Source organism: Rhea americana, unplaced genomic scaffold (assembly GCF_003343005.1).
Source record: "Rhea americana isolate MKP2758 unplaced genomic scaffold, rheAme1 scaffold_173, whole genome shotgun sequence".
NCBI classification, from domain to species: Eukaryota; Metazoa; Chordata; class Aves; order Rheiformes; family Rheidae; genus Rhea; species Rhea americana.
The window spans coordinates 1,776,020-1,794,442 of NW_028185850.1; the positions used below are offsets into that span (position 1 = coordinate 1,776,020).

Sequence of the window (18,423 nt, forward strand, 5' to 3'; positions counted from 1 at the left end):
CCTATAGCAGACAATGGAAGCATCTTTTGATAGCTTTTTTATATCTATTTAGCTAAATAACAGGAATAATGCTCAAATGCTACCTAATTCTGAAAATAACAATTATCTGTGGTAAACGTATCTCTGGTAAACATGTTACTTGATCAACATTTTTAATGGGATTAATTTTTATGAAAACAGTTTATTTAATGGTGTGTTTCAGTAATGTCTTCTGCAGATGACATTTTTCCTAGTTTGAGTGATGCCCTTCTCTCTGCCATCAGACTTGATACAGAGTGAGCCAAGTGGCTGGAAAAGTTAGAAGTTGTCAACATTGTGTCATGACTCAGTCCAAACCATTAAACTTGTACTTAACATGATTCTCACAAGGAGATGTGCTGACCACATAGTTAATTTTTAGACTATAACGTATAAAAGTACATTTTTAGGAACTGATGGCCACTGATGAATTTTTCCCAATATGAAATATTAAACAAAAGCATCAGACATTTTTTACTTAGAAAGCAGAGCAGCAAAGTGTGTTGATAGCTCTTAATGCGTAACTTGATCTGTTTATATGACTGTATGCAATATGTTCATAGTATATGTAGGCTGAAGGTGATGACAATAGTGATGTGCCAATTGAAGTTTTTCATTAAACAATATAAATATCAGATTTCACAAACCTTCCCTATGTAGGTAAATTTCAGGGATTTTCATTTTTTGACAGCTGTATAATATGAACTTCCCTCTTCATATTCTGTAGGAGGAAAATGATACAAGTAAAGTTMTGTGCTTCATACTAGTCCTTTTTATCTTCAGAGTACTTTTAAAACCTTTTTTTCGTTAGAATAGTCCTAAAATACCGTCTCATAAAATAAAATAACTGTCTGGAATTCCTTGAAGCTCATGGTTTGGCTTCTGAAGTTTTTAAACAAATAGACTGTCAGAAATCAGTGTGGATTCATTTACAGGATTAATGCTCTATTCACAATATATTCTTTGCAAAATCAATACCCTGAAATATCAGAAGATTAAAGATGTATCAGATACCAAAACCACCAAACATTGTTTTAATTACTCAAATAAAAGAAAGCTGGATAATTCTTACTTGCCTACGAAGAATGTTCTGCTTAAGCCAAAACAAATTCTTTACCAGTTCTTTTAGAAAGTCTGGAAGTATTTAAGTTTCTCTCCTCTGCTTATGAGACAATGCCTGTTAGTGAGCCAGTGTTACACTGCCAGTATTCTTCATTTGTAACAACCTGTCATTCAGCTGGTCAGTAAGCTGATTAAGTAGGTTTGTTAATTGTTTCAGTAAGATGATTTATTAAATTTGTTTCTTCCTTTGGTTTCTTGCTCCCTTTGTAGTGCCTACAGAAAAAGAAGGAGGAAAAAAAAAGTAACAATCCAAGGTCTGTGCCTGCTGAATAGTTTACAGAAAGTTAAACAGTGTATCCATTCACTTTCGCTATTGTGGTATGTGAAATGCAGCCTTTTGAGCTGAATCCCAGTCATTAGCTATTAGCTCAGGCAAAGCACCGATCGATTTCAAGCATAGTTAATCATGTGACACTCCTTTATTTATGCCAATATTACGGCTTTAAGTAGTAGCCTGTAAAGGGATTTGTAGATGGGTCACCTGGGAGTGGGAGTCCCAGGAAATGTCCTGGTGACTAGGCCAGAAATTTTGGAGTTGCTCTGAGACTGATTGCCAGGCTGGGCTATCTACTATGCTTTAACAGGGAGCTGAGTATATTCCTTCTCCTAATGCATTAGCAGAGGAGTTTTGAGGATACAGTCCTGCCTTTTCCCTGGCCTTTGAAGACCTATTAACCCCGATGGAGTGCATGACTTTGCACTCCAGCAGTGCGGAGATGGGACCGAGACTGGAGTCTGAGCAGAGGAGCGAAGAGGTGATGTGGCTTGGGGTGGCCTTTGTGCACCAGAAGGGTCAGCCAGAATTTCAGTCTACCAGTGGGAATATTCAGTACTTCCTTCAGTTATATAAAATATTGGCATAGAAGCCCAGGCACGCATGGGGAAAATATGTGGACTCAAAACAATACTTTCAGTGTCTGTGAGTGCTTTACCCAGGAAGGACTTTGTTTTATAGCAGTACCATGTGTGCCTCATACTGCTGCTACTGCTGAGCCACTTTCAGCACAGTTCAACTCTTTTATACCAATCCTTCGTGACTTCTTTGCCTTCTGAACCAATAAGAATTATCTCCAAATCATAAGCTTGTGATTGATGTATCATTCATGGAAATCTGTTTTCTGGATATGAGGAGTTTTCCAGAAGCCCTTAGGAATACAAGGATGGATTAGTTTAAAATGTGTATGGATGACGGATAGAAAAGTGGAAGCCTAAGGAGAACAGCATCATCTTCAAGCATAGCAGAATCTGTTGTTTCACTAACAGAATCTGGGTGCATGTGTTTAGGCCTCACTGCTTATTTTAGGCTTGTACTATGTGTTGAAGGTGTTTTGAATGGTGAGACAAACTAAAAATAGTTATGGATTCACTCCAGTGACTTGTCTGGTCACTTGTGACTCTGGGACTGGAGTAGATTGGCTGAAGAACTAAGGAGTTCTTTTCAGCAGTAGAAAGTGGATAAGACTTCYACAGAGGACAGAAATAACCTCAAAGTTTTTGAGACCCATAGAAACAGAGCTTCAGTTCACTGGTGCTTACGGTTTGTGACTGAGGAGCACCTTAGGAAAGTGTGGCTGGCTGGGAAATAGGTTGTGCACTAYCGTGAGTATTGAAAGTATCTGAAGCGCTCTTAGATGTACCAGAGAAATCAAGGTTTATTAGCCGTAGAAGAATTCACTGTTCTGCTTGGCTTAGGACTTTACAGAGCAGTCATTTTTCTCTGATGCATAGCTCCAAAATTACACAGATCTAAAGCACCACAAGGAGCCCCATGTGGTAGTTGTTTTTCCTTGCTGGCCAATTCTTACAGTGATCTGGACWTTAACCAAATTATCACTGATTCTTCAAGCTTTAATTCACCATAGGGGCAATGGGAGCAACAGCTTTAATCGCTGCCAGTATTTACTGACAGGACTACAAAGCACAGTTGCCAGATGACTCAAACTTTGGCATCCTTATTTTTGCTCATGTTTTTTATATGGAAATTTGAAGAAGTTATGACCACAGAGATCATGATTTTCAGTACAGTGCAAATGCTGTAGCACCACACCTAAACTAAAAGCAGGCTTTAGTCCATCATCTTCCTATTTAACTTTGTTTTATTCGGTTTTTAATTTACCACTGTTAAGTGACACATTTTCTATTCTGAGGGAAAAAAGGAAAATAATGGGCCAGTTAATGATGGCGTGTTGGCTTTCATGTTAATAGAGTATTGCCTTTACGCACATGTGCTGCTAGGACGTGTCCTTGAGGCTTGTGACCTTGGAGAGGAGCGGTCCTGTTGGGTGTTATGTAATGCGCCTTGTGGCCCAAATGCTCCGTTTCTGAGATCATGAGGGGAGGTGCAGCAGCAACCTCAATTCCTCCCACGTATTCTCTGAGACAGAAGAGTTGTAAAACTGAGGCAGAAGGGAAGGCCAGTGGGGCAAGGTAGAGGGAAGTTGAGTGCAAATCAGTTTAGCTGACTCCCACAAACCACTGCACTATATGACTTTAATAAGCAGTCTCTCGTTTCTTTGAAGAAGCAGTACCAGCACTAGGAAAGGAGCCGAGCACCTGCAATTACCATGTAAAACGGTCCTTGGAACAGGCTCATTTGGGAGTTGGGAAACCCGTGACATGTAAAGATGTGACAAAACTTCTGTAACTTTTTAGGGCAGCCCCTTGGAGGAGACATTATGCGTTCTCTTCAGTTGAAAGATTTGGGACTTCTGGGAATTACAGGAAGCTATAGMATCTTGTTGGAGGCAACTGAAGCAGTTAAATCCAGTTCTGAAAACAGTTGAGCTGCTGCAGGAAAATGAGATTGTGCAGAATTCCCTATTCCTGCACCTGGGCTGCCTTTGTCAAGTGCCAGTATTGCTGTGCTACCTTGCCAGCCATTTACAGATCTACAGCATGTCTATGACTACTTAGCAGAAGCTAAAGCTCAAACTCACTTCTCGGGATGGGGAGTTACTTCGAAAAACAGTGCAGAGTATAACTGAGTGGTCAGGAATAATCAATCACATACTAATTCCAGCAGCGCTCCAAGCCAGTGGAGCGCAAGACAGCCTGAAAGGTATTTGTTCACACAGTATGACCCTGGGCCTGTGTCTGAAAGGCAGGACTTGCTAGTTTAGATACTTCACTGTTTTAAAGCAGCCAAATACCATCCAGGCCAGGACTATTTCTCAACCCACTCACTGCCTTGGAACATGGGAAAATTTGGCACAAGACCCTCTGCAGCTGATAGTGTGAAAATAGACTCCTAAAGTTACATGATAACTGAGCAGTGTTTTTAAACCTGTTTGGTCACTGCTCTCTTCACACTGTTAACACTTTCGTATGTCACCCTAAAACATGACTTCTAGCACAAATGTTGCTGTCCCATATAGGGGTGATGTACAGAGGCACATCATAACTTCTCTGAGTTGCCCTGGTGCCAAAAGCTCCATTTTGTGAGTGAGGGTGGCTTTCACTGGGGCCAGAGGATGAGTTTGCTGCCCCCGGCTGCTCTCACACCCCTCACTTGACAGGTATCTGAGCTTTGCATGCAGCAGGTGCTGAGCTGCTGCAGGTTGCATTGCGCAGTTCAGCGTTCAGACAGAGAACTGCCTGCTGCTGGTTGGATTGACAACTGAGATGTTTCAGGAGGCACCTGGGGATGATCTGTGAAAATGAGCATAGGAGATGGCTGGGATGATACTTTGCCTACCTTCCCAATGCAGAAAAGGACCATTTGGTGAGTCAGATCCATGACTTTGTAGTGTATCCTACCTTTGCATTAATAGTGATAATGTAAAACTACATGGAATAGCYTTGCACTTGGGAAACTTGATTGACCAAGGAGTGTCAGTATGATTAGAAGCATGTTGCTCAGASGATGCTGTCAGTGCCTGTGCATTCAGCGTGCATCCCCACTGCACGGTGACAGGTTACCAGCCTGAGTGAAAGCAATCCCTATGGCTCTTGCCGTAGGATGAGCCAGCTATTTTGAGCTGAAAGATAAGCAGCAGTAAGCATTTATATGTTGACAGGAAGGGAAGTTAGGTCATGGAGAGTCTGTTAATTCCATAGTGAGGTGCTTCAGCACATTTGAAATATTGGCTGAGGTTCCTATTTGTATCAGTATTTTCTTTGAAAGTGAGTTACTAGTTGGGCCTGCTATGCATTTCCCTTGTACTTGGTGCACCTCTGTTTTGTACCTAATTGACAAGTTTAGTAGTGTTTTTGAATGTCTACATCTCACATAGAGAAATATATTTAAACTTTGTTTACCATACAAAATGGAAAAAATTGCAAAAGTCAAAAACGCAAGTTATATCCTGTATCCTTCTGAGTGTTAGTGTTTTTATTAATAAAAAGTGCAATCAGCATATTCTTGTTTAGGAAAAAAAATGTAAAGAATATTTATTTCAGAAAAGATTGCAAGATTAATTTAATTATTTGTATAGGTCACCCCCATGAAAAGAGACACCTTTTTGGAATAACACAGACATCAATAACTGATTTCAGTCATCTTGTCTGTGTTACTTTCCCCTTCAATATCTGGATGAAGGAATCTTTCATTATAATTTGGCAATTTGCAGTAACTCATCATAAGCATTAAACCTAGGTTGACCAGAAATTGAGTCTTTTTAATAACAGAAAATTACTTTATAGAAATCATGGCAATACTTTTTGTCCATTTCTTTGAGCATAATGAGAAAGGTATTTGAGATAATTTATATAGCTTTTGCAAAAGTGGAGGAACAGATTTTTATTAGGAAAAATGTAAGGAGTTTGTGCCAATGGAGAATTACTCGCTTGGAAATATACTCACTCATTCCTATGACATACTATTCTATTCTGTTTCTTTCTCTTCATTTTCAAGTTGAAGCAGGGGAAGACAGTTATGTATTTCAAAACCTAATCTGCTGATTTCTGTGTAAAGAGCCATTCCAGTGCACAGGCACTATTTGAGTTCTGCTAAGAGCTCTGGTGAATGTTCAGTGTCTCAATTACACTGGCAAGAGGCTGACCCAAGATGGCCGAAAGAAAATGTTACACTAAAGGTGAACATCATACAGTATCACTAACCTGACTGTTCTTCACTTAACTATTCCAGTGTGGCAAAGCACTTCCTGGCCTTTCAAAGCAAGAAGACTGCTGTGGAACTGTGGGTACTTCCTGGGGTTTTCACAAATGCCAGAAATGTCCCAAGAAGCCATGTAAGTGCTATTTCATTATTATTCTCTGGATCAGGTTATAGCTTTTTTTTCGCAAGTAGTATTTTTCTTCTTTAAAAAAGGAACATAGTTGAAAGAGCACTGTGATGTGATTAGGGGTAGGTCACAGAAGATGGAACTCTCCTGCATGCCAGCAGAGYTGCAATATGCAGACACTCAGTGCAGCCAGCAAAGTTAATGTGGTTGGGGTTTTTCTTCCTTTCTCCTCCTCCTTCTAAGCTGGTGATGCACTATTGCGTTTTCTCAGTGCAGGAAGTATAATGACATTGAATCATCTTGCCTCTTCCAGCTGGATGTGTTTATTTTTTTTTAAGTTTGCACAGAAATGTTAAATTATAGAGGCGCCAGTTACTGCTTGGAGAGCATGAAGTGACCTCTTGAGACTACAGATGAACATTCAAATTTGAAGCCAAAGTTTTCTAGGCTCTAAGTTGTCAGTTACATTTTTTACTGTTTTTGAAATATTTTCCTCTACAATTTGGCTATGACAAAGACTTTCCTCAGTTCTGTTACAATTTGATGTCATATTGTAATGAGAAGGAGCTTTCAAATGACTTGCAGGAAAACTAAAGCTATTCTCTTAAACTTTTGTGAATGACATTATTGTTGCACAGGAAAAGTAATGTGATGATTTTATCACTGAATAGAAGGTAAAGACAGATAAACAGCGTGATCTCTGTTTTGCAGATGGAACAGATCTCCGTTTAGTGAGCTAAAAGTAGTGCAAGGAATTGCAGTCGTTCTTACACAGATCTCCTAGGCCTTTGTTATTCCTATAGATAGCAACGCTTGAAATATGTTAATTGTTTGATTTTGGAAGCATATTTTTGTCCACAAATCTAGGGAAGTGCATAGAATATAATTCTAAGAGAAATTTATTTACTGACTCAGTCTGATCCACTAACATATGAAGGACTTGAATTTTGTGTTTTGGAGTATTTCTGTCTTCTGAATTGCTTCCAAAAGAGAGCATCCTCAAAATCGATAAAAGTCAATAAAACACTCAGGTATCTAAATTTTAGTTTCTACAGCATATAACTCAATAGTTTCTAACAGGAACGTTGCTTCTGTATTGATGTACCTTTTTGAACTGCAAGTGTATCCTGATTTATAGCGCTCTCTGCAAAAGTAGTAATTTAACTACAGACGAGTATTTTGTTCATCGTGAGTGCCTGAGTACATAGAATGTATTCCTAAGTGGGTGTATGTGTGTCATGAGAAAATCACTAAAGCCTGATACATGTTAGAACCAAGAATGGGTTGGAACTGCTATTCCAAATTTTGTGACCTGGTACCAAGGGAATCCTGTGTACTGGTTCTTTATAGCTCAGGTTACCTGGTCACCTCAGCCTCGAATCCGCAACAGACAACTTGATGGTCAGGGAGCTGCCTAATGCCAATGTGCTCTGCATGTTGTTAAGAGCAAGCCATTAGGGAAACATTGAAGCAAACCAGATCTGAAATTCTGGACCACAGGTGCCMTCAATGTGGGTACAGAGAAGTGCTTGAGCACACTTGGTATACACAGCCCAGAAACCTCTCCTGAAAGAAAGTCTGCCATCCTTTTTCGAAGGACTAAGCAGAATCATTTTTCTGAAATGCTGCTGATAGGACGCTATCCTTTTAATACAAAAACCTTAACAACTAGCACAGTCACTCAAGATGGGGCAATATGGAGTTCCTTTTTCTGCCAGAAGAGTTTCATGTCTACATTTTATACCTATGAGGAGATGCCTTAACCCGTAAAATGTAGCAACAGTTCTTGGAACAGGAATGGTAACCCAGTCTCTTTCCCAGTGAGTGTCCTTAATTATTAAAGATATGAGTCATGCTCGCTCATGCTTTCTGGCACAATTAATCTGGAATTGCTTTTTGCATGTAACTTTATAATTTCAAGAGGAGAAACAGAGAATGCTGCCACTTGGAATTATCCGGTCTTGTGGTTAAGGAATTCCTGGAAAGTAAGGATTTGAGTCTCCTAGATACAGAGATGCATTACTCATCTTTCGAGGTGGCAGCTCTCACTGTACGTTATCATTTTAAGAAGGGATGGGGAGATGAGTGCACTCTCTCCAGATTAAAATACAGTGTCTACTTCAACTGCGTTATATAGAGAGTATGATTTAGTTGCTGTATGCTTTAAAGCATTCATTGATGGAGCCTCTCGTAAAGCTTTGGTAGAAGTATGTGTAATTTCTCAGTCTAGATTTGATCTAGGAATGAGTTAAGCATCATGAAGCTACCCTTCCATGACATGGCAATTCTGCATGTGTGCAAATGGTGAATTTGCAGGTTTCCAGGAATTTGAAGTGATAAATTTAGAGTGTTACAGGAGTTCAGATGATTTCAGACCATCTTAGCAGGTGTTTTATAGATGTCAGATTTGAACCTAGGCACAGTACTTGCCTTTTCAGCTCTATTTTGGACCTGGACCTAAGTGTCCTTTGCATTAGGTGTCCAGTCTGATGTCTTAAAGTATCGGTGTTAAGCTTCTGTAGAGCAAACAATTTTCAAAGATAAATGTAAATTTGTGATGCAAATTAATAAAACTGTAGAGTGCCTGCTTAAGGAGGCATCATATATTTCATCAAGTATTTTTATTTTTCACAATAATGAGAATTTTTCAGTGATGAAAAGAGTATACRTAGCTATACAGGATCAAAGATCTCATAGATCAATACACAGGACAAAAGAACTCATTTTGGGGATTCAAATAGAGTATTAACAGGTTATCAGTTAAGTGGTGTCTAACATTGTGTCTCAGCAGGCAGAGTTCTAGCCACATCATTTTGACATATTTTGACACTTTTTTTTTTCATTAAATTGGTATTACCTTTTTATTGTAGTCATTTTGGAAGAAAGCAGACTTCCTTTTGCTTTTATGATTTTATACTTCATTAACTTCATTTAAGATTGACCTGTTTTTATCAGAAGACTTAAGCAGGTTGTATTTAATATGTAGTCACCTGCAAAACCCAGTTCATCAACATATTTAAACATGCACTTCAGTCTTAGTAGCAAGCACTTAATGTCCTTTCTTTCTTTCAAGTCCACAACTTAATGATCTACTTAGCTGTGTGTCTTGTTCGGATGGACTTGAGTAGAGCTTTGTCATTTTGTGAAGATGTACTTAAGTATTTTGATTAATAGCCATTTGAATCAGGGTCCACTGTCCAGTTGAGTGCCAAGGCCTGAGACAAGAATCCCATGTCTGTAAGCTTACAGGCTAGTCTATATTACTGGAAAGTAGAAGAAGAAATGTAGGAACAGATCTCCATGTCTGCAGAAGACTTTTAAATCAAACTACATTTCTATGTTACATTAGGAATATTTTGATTCCAACTACTATCTAACAGTTAATAATTATAAACAGGTTGTCTAAGTGAGTAAAGACTAAATAATGTAGGACTCCATCCAGCTCTGCTATGGATGACTAGCCATCCCTGAACAAACTCCTCACTCTGCTGTGACCTGCTTATATGGCTGCTTTTTGTACAAGGAGGAGAACAGCTGCTAGTAAGCTGCTATTTCCTATTCAGTGTAGGAGGAGGGAGGGAGGTAGCGAAGTCTGACCTTACCCCACCAGTGTGCTTTCTAGAACAGCAGAGTCACTGTGCAAGGGCAATGTGCTTTGCTGCACTGGAAAAGGCTGGCACGGCTGGTGGGGGGTCTCCATGTATGACTGGGAGAGCTCTGCTCTTCCTGCGTTTTCCCTCTGTGAGGCTCTGCAGCAGGGTACCACTCCTGTCCGCGGGAAGTCGTGCAGACGCTCCCTTGGTTTCAGTGTGTACTGACTCGGGTCTGCAATGACAAAACGAAGGTAAGTTAGGACATCAGACGTCGTCAGTGGAAAATTTAATTATCAGTCTGACTCTGCCAAAGTTAGCATTGAGAGTTTCACTGCCTTTTGGGGGAGCAAGAATAGGCTAACAGAGCACTTTTGAAAATCTCACCTTAAATTTCACATACACGTTTCAAAGCTGATTTTGGTATTAACACTCRGATGGCTTTGGAGTTGGCTTGAAAATAAATGTGTGGCTGCTACTGGTATGGTGACAGGCAGCATTTCCAGTTTTTAATTTATGTTAAAATAGTTGTAGTCAGTATAAAGATGGGAAATCTTTATGTGTTCGTAAGTATATGTTCAAAACTATAAGAACATTGTTGCCATTTTTATTACCTGTATTATTTTTGCACTTAACCCGCTTTGAGCAATCTTCAGGGAGTCTTGATGTTCTAATTAAGCAATTGTTTGAAAGATAATTCACAGTGGTTAAAAATAAAACTATCTCACTCTAAAGGTTGATGATCAAGATAGACGCTTAATTTTTTCCAGAGTATAGGAACAATTTTAAAAAATTAAAATAATTCTTTTTTTTTTTCATTCCCATAGTGAAGGTTGAACTAAGCTGCAGGGATAAATGTGTAGTTGAAGCGTTATATGTGAAGTGAAGCCAGCTGAAAACATTATCTCACTCAGTTTGTTCTGTCTTACTTGACAGTTTATATACAGTAAAGATGGAAAGTAATGCATTTTGATTTTTTTTGGCCTGCCGAAAATTTAAAACACTTCTAAAGGAAAACAAAAGATCTGACCAAATGTAAGGTATCTCTGTTGTAGCATTCAAATGATGAAAAACTCTCTTGGCTCTTATTAAAGGCACTTGTGAGATCATAGTGCCAAAAGTTTAGTCTTATATGTTTAATAAAGTACTGGGCTTTGCCAAAAGGTTAGCTTTTAGTACATAGTCATACAAAGAAATTACTACTCTCGTTTATGATGTTATAACGATTTAAGAATCAATAAACAGTTTTCTGTGGTCTCAAAGGCAACCTTAAGTGGAGGAAAGAAACAATAAATAGAAATAAAAGTCCAGTTAACTGAACACTTTCTATTTTGGCAAAATTGAACTCAGTCTCTGTTTTGTAGTGTTATCATGCCCTTGACATTTTACCGTGAACAGCCAATAAGTGACACAATCTTCTAAAATTCAGAAACAATAAATGTGCCATTTTTCTTCTTTTTGCCTCATCTAAAAGTTTAGTTGCTTCTGTTTCCTGTGTATTTCGAATAATTTTTAATTCTTTGTGACTGGAAAAACACTACCCAAATACTCTGCTTGACATTGCAGCCTGTTTTGCATTCTAGTGCTGCTTTCAGTTGTAAAACCACTGACTTTCTATCATAAATCTTCAACTTTACTTTTTTCCTAGGTGATATTTGTAGCTGGTTTGGGAAGATAATGATATTGAACATTTGAGAACTAGGTGAAAGATAACGTCCTGATTTCTGAATGTCGTCTTTTGAGTCAAGAATATAAATTTGAACAACTGAAGACTTCAATGATAATACATACAGAAAGAGATGGGATTAAGGTTGCTTGTACAACCTTTATTTTGTATTTCTTGACCTTACTATGCTTAACCATACATAATAAAAAAACGATTATAACTCATACTTGCATAATAATTTGACTGTCAGGCTCACCAAAAAAATGATTTAAAACACAGCAGTATTTAACTGATGTGATTTTTCCTTCAGCCTACCATGGATACAATCCGATGATGGAATGCCCCCAAGGCTACAAGAGGATCAATGCTACATTTTGTCAAGGTAAGACAGTGTTCACAATTTATTGTTATTGGCAACTCTGTACAATGCCCTTTTCTCCAGGGCAAAAACACTTTCATATGCATTCTCATTTTTTTCAGATGATGCTTAAAGATCACCTCATAAGTGTTTGTTTCTGTTGTTGTCAGTAGAAATATGCTGTTCTGTCAGTTCTTTCATAGCAGCAATTAACCTGCTGAGTCAGATGTAACTAACAATAGAGAATAACTTACACTAATCATAGTACTTTAGACTAATCAGAAAATGATTGTTTTGGCCTTTGGAGGTGAGACACAACAAACAGCACTGAGCATACCCAGATAATGTCATTGGTAAGTGAATAGGGAGATCCTTGCCTACCTGGCTGCCTTGTAAAGGTGGGGGGAACCATGTATTTCAAGAATGTACATAGTACAGATGGGGAAGTATGGAACATAAGGTATGTTACTCAAAGATTAGAGTTGAGTGTGGAAGATTTTTTGGGCAAAAATGCTCTGTATCTCCTGACTCTAAGCATACCAGTTGTCAAAACATGCAAGATTCTGGGGTCTGCACAACCATGCAGCTGCACTATAGACCATAACCAACTCACATGTAAGTCAGAAAGCCACGGGGCATTTGGATTTTCCCAGCCGATGTCATCTCTGCCTGAGGGAGCTGAAGAGATGGCCTTAGGCATATGCTCCTACTTACTGTATGTCTTGGAGTGTTGAACAGAGGTGCAAGCTGAGGATGTAGGAAAAAGCTTAACTGCTTGTCCTACTTTTTTGGCACAGCTTAAGGAAACAAGAGAAGGGAACTCTGACAGTGTGTGAGCAATCCTCCAGTGGTGCTCTTCAGAGAGACTTGTGCAAGGAAAGGAAGCATGAGTTAAATTGAGGATGATGCTAACCTGTGGTTAGGTTTGCCAGTCAGTGTTGTCACTGCAAGAGTACAAGAGCTGCCAGCAAATAGTTGTGGGGGTGGAGAGACGGAAAAAGTGAGGGTCATTGGCAGCAAAAGATATACACAGGCATTTTGGAGATAAAGCTAATTTCATTTTAACTGGAAACTCATGTTAACACATGGATAAAGAAATGTATGGCAGCCAATCACATAATAAAATGATTTCTCCAACAAAAAAGTACTGTTCATAGAGTGCTGAACACAAAGTTGAAGTCCTGCTGCTTCCATTGCTGAGGGAGATTCAGCAGTGAGCTACTATGTGAAAGTTTCTCTATCTACTGCCTGGTTCCCTACCCTGTGGTTTACAGGTTGCCTGTTCTTTACAGGTTACAGTTTGCAGGGTAGGGACACTAGAGGACGATGAAAGAAAATGCATTGAAAGAATTTCAGTGAATTCGAAGAAAATTGTGTTGGGTCAAAATATTAAGGAGACTAAATGGAGAAATTGCATGTCAAGAACTTGTTCCCTGATCTACTTTGAGAGACCATAGATTCCCTTTAAGAAAAAAAGGAGGCAGGAGCCTACTGATGAGAACTGTAAAGTGAAAAAGTGAAGGACATGAGTGTAGGGCACTGTACGGATCGCCTTTTTCTGCTCTCCCTCAAATTAAACTTGCAGGTGTCACATGCTCCCAACCATTTCCAAAGAGATTATGTCATTCTGCTTATTAGTTATGAGGTTTTCCAGAATCTGCAAAAGACAGAGGATTTCTAACGCAGAGCAGTGAAGGTGTCTAGAAGATGTGTCTCAGCACCATCATGCATCCCTCTGAACATGGTCCAGGAGAGAGAAGAGCTTGTGATAACTCTGAAGAACGTGCACAAACTCTGCTGTATACACATTGGTTTCCTAGACAGCAGCAACCTAGCACACATTTAAAGGAGAGCAGGATATTCAGTTTGGTTCAGTGGTCTTGTACCTACCTAGGTGTTAGCAAAACTTATTTTGGTGAAACCACATTATCTAATCAAGGGCTCCAAACGGTTAAAAAATGGTCTGGTTCTTGTGAAGGTTGCCAGGAGCTGGCCAGGAAATTGTTTCGCTGAGCAATGACAGGCTGACAGAGAAAGAGAACATATGTCTCTGGGTAGTAGCATAAGAGGGAGTGAAGTCCTGCCATGGTAGTGTACAGAAACAGATCAGTACCCAGTAGGCTAGTCATTGTTTCCTGTGTTATTTTTTGATAGTTTTTCCCCTGACGCATTTTAGTCCTACATAACTAATTCTGTGAAGACTATTAGGCTTTTCAGAGGTTATTGCATTATGCCATCATTATGCTGGACGAGGGAGAACTGTAGGCTCTCAATATAACTTAAGATACAGAAAAACTCATAACCTAGAGTTTTATCAGAGAACGGGAGTTCAGATTATCCCACCAGGGAGGAGACTGTTGATGAACTGAGGACCAGGGACAATCTTCTAGCTATCTGGAGAGGGCAGACAGAAGTGAGTGTGGTGACTGCTACATTTGCCCCTTATTGCCCTTTTGGGGGTTGGATGCTTCTCTATAATTTACTCACCAAAACACTCTGCAAATAAGGTAGAAATAAGGAAGCAACTGACAGAAGGAAAACCCGTGAAATGAAGACTAGATGAAATTTAGTCCTATTGAAGTAAATAACAAGACTACCATTTTGTCTCAGAGGGTCCGGAGAGTGCCCTGTTTGCACAGTTGTCAGGAAAGCTGGGTTCACATGTGAAAGCGCTGCTCGCAGGATGTATTTTGATCTTTTAATGCTCAGTGGCATGTGGTTTTCAGAGGGTTAGGCAAAAATGTCCTACTTGTGTCTGGCTGAAGCARATGCACTTTTCTAGACGATAACTGGACAGGGCTGATGAAGAAGCAGCCATCCATATCACAAACTTGGAGGAAAACAACAGCAATAGCTGTGAAGAGAAAACTGTTTAAGCTGCTGCAGGGATGAGAGGGCAAGTATTCCTATTTTGGTAATAATCGTTACAATTAAATTGGAGTGGCACAGAATAGCCATGTGCAAGTATAGATTTTAATTAGATTATTCTTTACTGGAGGAGACTGCTTGCCCTCTCCATTTTCAGAAAGGCCCAATATTGCCAGACCAAATAATGCTGGGGCTATATTTTTGAATCCATGCCTGCAGCTAAGAGAGTGCTGCTTTCACCTAGACATCATCCAGCTTTCACTGCTTTTGGAAACTCTGGCCTAAACGCCTAATTAACCTTTTGTTCTACATTGTTTTTGCAGTCAAAAGCCTCCTTAGTGAACAAAGCCTATGTGGTATTAGTATGATTAATAACCAGATCTTGATTTCCTTTCAAGTGAATGAACTGATGTAATGAAACATTCTTCTTTCTTATGTGTATGGAGGATAACAAAGAACCATCTGTGGGTACGTTAATTTGAACAGTTTAGTATAATTGCTATCAAGCAAGGCTTTTTTCCCCCTCAGTAATTATCTTTTCAGTGGGTTGATTTATTACATGTACACACATGGATGCCCTAAGGCTGTCTTTAAAACCAAAATACAGCTTATCAGAGCTGGAACTTCCTTGTCAGAATGCAATGCTAATTTTTGGTTTTGTGTTTAGAATTATATTTACTATTTCCTCCTTTTGCTAATGGTTTTCTTGGAAAAATGAAATAGAATGAAAAAAACAGCCGGTAAAAAGGTTGGATTCATTTTTCAGGAAACTAACATATTGCCAATAGAGCACTTTAAAAATCTTATCTTGAAGAACTGGAAAAATACCTGAATATTTGTTATTTTCCAGTGAAATAGAAAGTTGTGCATGAAAGTTCATAAAAATCCTCCATGTGCTTAAAATTAAATGTATATGAGTTTGCAGAAACTAGTACTTACATAGTAATGGATCAAATTCTGTAATAATGTGCACTGGGGACTGGAAGCTTTTTTTCCATTCATTTCAGCATGCTTTTAGCTAGATTTTAATGTACATTCTGCTCCTTCATTTGTCCCCAAAATACACAAATCAATTTGCTTTCCCTGCGTGTCGTTTATGTATACTGTGACTTAAAAGAGCTTAGTTTCATAAGAAATGCTGATGAATGTTACTTAGCTAGTAAGTTAACAACCTTCTTTAAATGAGCTCTTTTATGAAAATCATACTGAGACATAAATATATCTCCAGAAACAGGGCTGGGTTGCTGTTTGGACTTTGCTTATATGTTTGCAAAGTGTGGCTCTACAGACCTGTGTTTCAGTAAATTCCTCACAAAAGCACAGAAAGATTTGGGCTGATTTCTGCCGCTGCTGCTCTGTTAGCTCACTGAAATTAGTGGTCGCTCTTTGTAACATTTAAAAATATACATTGCACTATCTCCTTTAGCATCCAAGCCTTGCTGTTTGTTTCTTGTACCCCTTGTTATTCTCACTAATCAGATTATTATTGATGTAATCAAACAAGATGGAGGCAGTAAAATGTGAATGTTATTTATTTCTTAGAATTGAGGATATTAGTAGTGGTTACAATAACAGCTACAGGAGGTTGGAACAGTATTTTCGGTTTTGTTAGCGTGTGCTGTTTTAACAGATGTTTGAAGAGAGAATAAGGGTTGCAAATTGAGCCTATTATTTGGAGACCATTCAGTCAGATGGGCACTCCCAATGAAGCCTAATATATGCCTACCAAAATGAGCAGAAATTTCACAAATGAACCATAAATTATATACCCCAGTCTTAATTTGCTGTTTGAGATATTGTACATGTTAAAGAGCTTCCTATATGAAAATATCTGGCTGGGCAGATAATACTAAATAACATTTAATGGCTGACTACTAAGTCATTTCTAATGAAGAAATTGAATTGCCCAGGACTTTGACAAATTCCAATTAGCGTATGATTATCTAGAAGGCTTCCTTTGTTTAAATATAGTAAAGCATGTTATATGTATGAGGTGGTTATCGAGAGGCAATTTCCTTGTTTTGCGTCAAATGTGGATAAACATTTTCCGTTCAGTTTTATTACTTAGACATTTAAATGAAGTCAGTCTGCTTCCCTCTTAGAGTTAGAGAAGAGCGTAGAATTTCAGAGTGAAGTGCAGAACTAGCCCTTCAGAAACTTACTTTTTGACAGTACTTTGGACTGGAATTGGTGTAGGCTGCAGATGTCATGATTGCACAAGTCCTGCTGTACCAGGTAGCTGCGACCAAGGGTATGAAAGGGGCTACAGTACTTCTCAGATGCTTTCTAGCTGTAAATTTGTTTTAAGTATTTCAGTGCAGATAGATCTCTGCTGGCCCAACTCAGTTTTCTACTTATACAAGTTCCCTTTCATGGTCCAATATATATAAATACCTTCTGGGTATCATTACTGTCCTAGCTGAAAGCTGTTGCGTATTTGTTTGGCCACTTTAGTCTCAAGCTAAAAAAAGTACAACTCAGGAGACTTTGAAAGGGGTGGAAGGAAATTTTTCACTCCTCTTTTAAAAAACTTGGGCCAGCTGACTTGCCTTCTGACAACTGCTATGCTATTTATCTCATAAATAATTTTCCACCAGTTCCAGAAATTCACTAATTTGGAAACCTATATTCTGAAAACTTCTTTTTTTACATTAAAAAAGCCAACTCTCCTCTCCACAAGTTACACTTACTTAATGTTTTAGTCCACTTTTATTCTGGATCCCATAGTAAAGAAAAATTGCATTTTAAATTAAAAGATATCTACCAGAAGCTAATTGTTTACTCTTATCTTAATTCTCTTCGGGATTTTATGGGATTTCTGCATTCTTTTTTCTCATCTTCAAACTATGAGTCAGAGTTTTTTGCTCTTACTGGTAGAGAGAGGGAACAGTGCAACTCAGCATACAGAGGAGGGAACTCATTCCATAATCAATAATTGTCTTAAAAATTGTGGCGTTAAAAGTTGTTTAATTCTGCTTGTACATACAGTAATGATTTGAAAATCTAAATTCTTCCTTGCCTTTTGAGGCAGGCTTTCTTTGTGCAATTGTCAAAAATCACCTACCAAATGTATAAAATAGCAAAAGCTGTGTAAGAATGAAGTTTATTATTTCAAAAGGGGGGTTATTGTTTTAAATAAATCATTTCATAGTATTCTTCAGTATTGTGTATTAAAATTTTAAAAGTCTTCTAATTAGTTCATTGTGTTGTAGTAAAATTAAAAAAAAATCTGATTTTGATAGCTGATACTATCATTTTAAAGTTATCGGTGTCCTGGAAAGAAATTTGACTGTATTCTGTATATGACTAGCAGCAATGACTTCTTTCAAAAACAAACTTACAAACATTGTATTAAATGCTATTTTTGTTTACATTTACATTTTCAAAATTCATATAGTGACTTCTGACTGTTTTTTGAGCTCTTATGAGTGTTTTTTTTAAACAAAAATATTTTCTTTAAAATGAATGTGGTAGATTAAGGAGTGTTATTATCACAATGTTGCTGTTCTGACCAGAAGACATTAATAAACATGTACATTCAGTTCTAGAATTCTGTTTTCAAGTGCAGCTAAGTGCTCCAAGCTATGATGATTTTAACGAGCATAAATTGAATAGCAT

The 18,423-nt window shown here is 38.4% G+C and overlaps 1 protein-coding gene across 4 annotated transcripts in view; it reads left to right on the forward strand.

Moving 5' to 3' along the window:
* Nucleotides 1–18,423, forward strand: part of LTBP1 (latent transforming growth factor beta binding protein 1) — a 188,007-nt gene that overhangs the window by 85,250 nt on the left and 84,334 nt on the right. For all 4 annotated transcript variants that reach the window (XM_085301182.1, XM_085301183.1, XM_085301184.1 and 1 more), the window contains 2 exons: nucleotides 6,227–6,329; nucleotides 11,890–11,961. In XM_085301182.1, the coding sequence (XP_085157308.1) occupies nucleotides 6,227–6,329; nucleotides 11,890–11,961 (175 nt within the window). The remainder of the gene's footprint in view (nucleotides 1–6,226; nucleotides 6,330–11,889; nucleotides 11,962–18,423) is intronic.